We start from the raw sequence: 4,513 nt of genomic DNA on the forward strand, positions 1-4,513 counted from the left end.
AGACACCATTCCATGAATCTAAGTGGAAGGTATTCAAAAATGAGCCTAAAGTTGCTGTTCTAGATTACCAGGATTGAGCCGGGGTTGGTTTTTCGCTAACTTTGGAAATTCGGCAAAAATCACTCGTTGCAAACCGGCCCTTGAAACTTATAACTCGATTAGAAGTGCAAGTAAAGTTTTGAACAGAACAAGCGGCTCAAGAATCGGAGTTTCGAGTACCGAGATACGGTAGTTCAAAGTTGGGAAAATTCAAGACTGTTACAAAATTTCCAGATTTGGTTCCGACTTTGGACCTTTTATTAAGTGCCGAAACGGACTTGGATTGACACCAAATTTTGCAGTATAATACTCCCATATGAAGGGTATCTCCCTATCAAATTTCATGGAAAAATACCCTCGGAAGGGTGGTCATTCAATCAACCAAAGTTTGGAAAAATCCTTAAGGCAATCTGTCCAAATCTAAGGTTTCAAAAACGAGGCAGTCGCCGTATTTTGATCATAACTCCCTCAATTTAACTCGGAATTGGGAATGGTTGATAGTGTTAGAAAATACATTCACAGGGCTAAAATTTCACAGAAGAAATCGTTAGAAGTTTCAGCATGCAACTGGCTCGAATTTAAGCCTAAAGTTGCAGCATCAACAAATCATTTCGGCAGAACGGAGAAACAGGACAGCTGACTTCAGATGAATGGTGTGGCTCACACACATAAAACCAGAAGGTGAATTATACACCGTTGGAAACATGGGAACGTCTAGATTCAAATTCCGCTAACGGCACTTGATTTCGACGTCGGAGTACGGAGTTATGGACGAAACACGAACACTGGTCTGGTTACGACGGCAACCGTTTTCCCAGATTACTAGCTTTGAAATAAATTCGTTTGACCCACCAAAACTCAGTATTTTTCAACGAAAATTTGTACACAACTGCTACAACATGTAAACAACATAATCAAGCCATTAAATCCTCAAATTTCTGCATTAAAGTGACCGAACAGAGCAGGGGTAAAATGGGAACTTTTTGTTTCAAGAGTTCAATAATGTTTCTGGTAACAAAGCACCTTTAATCTACTTCCTTAAGCTCTAATTCAGCAACAAAACCATCATCAAACATCATCACAGCCATCAACCCAAAGTGGGAGTTCATAGAGCCCACGTTTAACAATTTTCCAACAATACAAGCTACTAAAGTGACGATTCTAGCTCAAATGCATAAATCAAACTCCAAAAGACAAGTTTAAGGTGATTGATTACTACCTACTTTGATGGCTGGTTAGGACAGATTTTTCGGCCCTTTGAAGCTTGAAGAAACCGTGGATAGCTCCTTCCTTTTGCAGCTAAGTTGTTGTCCAAGTGAAAAGCTAAATGAACGTGAAGTTTGGTGAGAATCTAGGGAAGTTTTGGTAAGGATTTGGATGAGTTTTGGAAGAAAGAAATGGTGAAGCTTCGGTTGTCCCTTGCAGCTGCTAGCCGTCCATTGCAGCAGAAGAAATGAAATGAAATGCGGTTTTGAAGCCTTTGCGTACGAAAGACGCTTGACGTCAAATCTCTTAATACGTCAAATCAATTATAACTAGTACCCTACGCGCGCGTTTTGTGTTCGATTTCACTTACGTTTGTTGCACTAGTGCACTAAACCTCTAGGGCACTTACATTCATATAAATATTATTCATTCTTAATTGTCCCAAAATAATGGTCCAAAGTCCCTCAATTAAGCGCGCACGTGCAAACACGTATTTCTAATTTAGGCACAATAAAAATTGAAACCTTCGAGAAATTCTTATAACGATCGTACCACTAACTATCACTTGAGTACTTAAACCTAAATTTACCTATTTTAGGACCATTGTACATATCCCCAAATTTTCGAGCTTAGTGTACTCCCAATTGGCTAAAGTGTTTAGACACGTTTTCACTTTTTCACTAAACAAGTTTCTGAGAAAATAATTTTTGAAACGAGATACTTTAAAAATATAACGAAGCTATAAAACCATGTACTTAGGTCTAATAAGGATAGAAAATAATATTCGGGGCAAAAATCCAAATAGATAATTAATTGAGCCAAAATTAGGGGTTTTAACAATAATAATTTTACGAGTCCTCACGTGAATTGAGTATTAATTCCTCCATTAACCTTTCTTAATCTATTATTGATCGTTCTTAATTCTTCAATATTAATACACTCCCTATTCAAGTATAGCCTAGAAAAACATGCACCCGTCGTTCCGGACTAATCAAATTTTCGAAAAGCGAATTTTTCAACAAAACGCTTTAAAATTATAAAGAGGCGTCATTCCATATAAATGAATTTAAAATGGTCGAAATAAATAATTCGAAGAAAATGAGTGAATAATCATTTAAATATTCCAATAATATTCTATAAAAATAAGAAAATTTTCGGGTTCTCACAGTTATTGATAGTGGCAATACTCACTGCTTCATAGATGAAAGTTTGGCACAAGATCTGAAGATGCAGACTACAAGTACAACCTTAACTGTAAATGTGGCTAATGAAGAAAAGCTGGGGTCCAGGCAACTCCTACAGGAGGTAGGTTGGGAGATGCATGGACACAACTTCCATCACCAATTCAACACACTCAAACTGGGCAGTTGTGACCTGATACTTGGAGTGGACTGGTTGGCCAAGCACAGCCCCATCGAATTTGACTTCCAGCAGCTAACTATGAAGTTTTTGAAAGGAAAAGTGCCAGTAATGCTGAAGGGGGAGGCAGAGAAGCTGAAGTTGAAGGCCATGAAGGGAAGCAGACTTGCCAAGTGGAGAAGGAAACAGAACTATGGAATCACTGCCCAAATCTACCTAGTAGAAGAAAGTGGAGGGGACCAGGGGCAAATTCCAACAGAAATGAGAGAACTACTGGGGCAGTTTGAGTCAATATTTGATGAGCCACAAGGCATGCCTCCAGTCAGGAGCCATGATCATGTCATCCCACTAAAAGAATGAGCAACACTTTTCCAGAACAGGCCATACAGATGTCCTTATGTGCAGAAGGCTGAGATAGAGAAGCCGGTCAAAGAAATGCTACAGATGGGGATTATTCAAACTAGCAACAGCTCTTTTGCATCCCCAGTCTTACTAGTGAAGAAGAAGGATGGTAGCTGGAGATTTTGTGTTGACTACAGGCAACTCAATGAGCGGACAATCAAAGACAAATTTCCAATGCCACTGATAGATGAACTGATTGATGAATTGCATGGCTCCAAATTCTTCACCAAAATAGACTTGAGATCTGGATACCATCAGATACGAGTTAAGGTGGAGGATCAACACAAAACTGCATTCAGAACTCACCAGGGGCTGTATGAGTTCAAGGTGATGCCATTTGGGCTGACCAATGCCCCAGCCACCTTCCAGAGCCTCATGAATCACATCTTCAGGGAACAGCTCAGGAAGTATGTCCTGGTATTCTTCGATGACATCCGAATTTACAACCCTAACTGAAATAGTCACATGAAGCATGTTGCCACAGCATTGAACATCCTGAAGGAACATCAACTTTATGCTAAAAGGAGCAAATGCTCCTTTGCTCAGACAGAAGTGGAGTATTTGGGCCACATTATCTCTGACCAGGGGGTAATGGCTGACCCCAAGAAGGTAGAAGGGATGATGGGATGGCCAAGGCCAACTACAGTTAAGCAACTAAAAGGGTTTCTAGGTTTGACAGGTTACTATAGGAAGTTTGTGAAGGGCTATGGCTCCATAGCTAAGCCACTCACTGTGCTGCTTAAAAAAGATGGATTTCTATGGAATGAAGAAGCTGAGGAGGCTTTCCAGAGGCTGAAGTTAGCAATGACCAACACCCTTGTGTTGGCACTGCCTGACTTCACCAAACCATTTATAGTTGAAACTGATGCATGCTATGGAGGTGTGGGAGCTGTGCTGATGCAGGACAGAAGACCTTTGGCATATCTGAGCTAGAGCTTGGGTCAAAGAAACTTAGGACTCTCCATCTATGAAAAAGAGTTGCTGGCCTTGGTAATGGCAGTAACTAAATGGAGGCATTATTTGGAGGGACATCACTTCATAATAAAAGCTGATCATCAGAGCCTCAAGTACCTACTAGAGCAAAGGATCACTACAACACTCCAACAGAAATGGTTGACCAAGCTTCTGGGACTGAGTTATGAGATTCAATACAAAAAAGGAAGAGAAAATGTGGTGGCAGATGCACTGTCTAGGAGAGCCAACACAGAGGAAGGAGATTGCGATGCTCTGATTTGTGTCATTCCAAAGTGGATTAAGGAGGTAGTTGGAAGCTATGAAGGGGATGGGGAAACACAGGACATCATCAGGCGGCTACTACTGACTCCTGATAGCCAACCAGATTTCACCCACCAGGATGGAATACTCAGGAATAAAGGGAAGATAGTAGTGGGTGCAGGAGGAGAAGTCAGGCAGAAAATCATTTCTTCCATACATGACTCACAGCTAGGAGGGCACTCTGGAATACAGGCAAGCTACCAAAGGGCCAAACAGTTGTTCCATTGGACAG

At 40.8% G+C, this 4,513-nt stretch overlaps 1 protein-coding gene across 1 annotated transcript; it reads left to right on the forward strand.

Annotated features, from left to right (window-relative positions):
• Window positions 1-3,471: 3,471 nt before the first annotated feature.
• On the forward strand, window positions 3,472-3,939 carry LOC113777057 (uncharacterized mitochondrial protein AtMg00860-like). Its single transcript, XM_027322102.1, has one exon. The coding sequence runs from the start codon at window positions 3,472-3,474 to the stop codon at window positions 3,937-3,939; it is 468 nt and encodes a 155-aa protein (XP_027177903.1).
• The last annotated feature ends 574 nt before the right edge of the window (window positions 3,940-4,513 follow it).

Source organism: Coffea eugenioides, chromosome 7 (assembly GCF_003713205.1).
Source record: "Coffea eugenioides isolate CCC68of chromosome 7, Ceug_1.0, whole genome shotgun sequence".
NCBI lineage: Eukaryota > Viridiplantae > Streptophyta > Magnoliopsida > Gentianales > Rubiaceae > Coffea > Coffea eugenioides.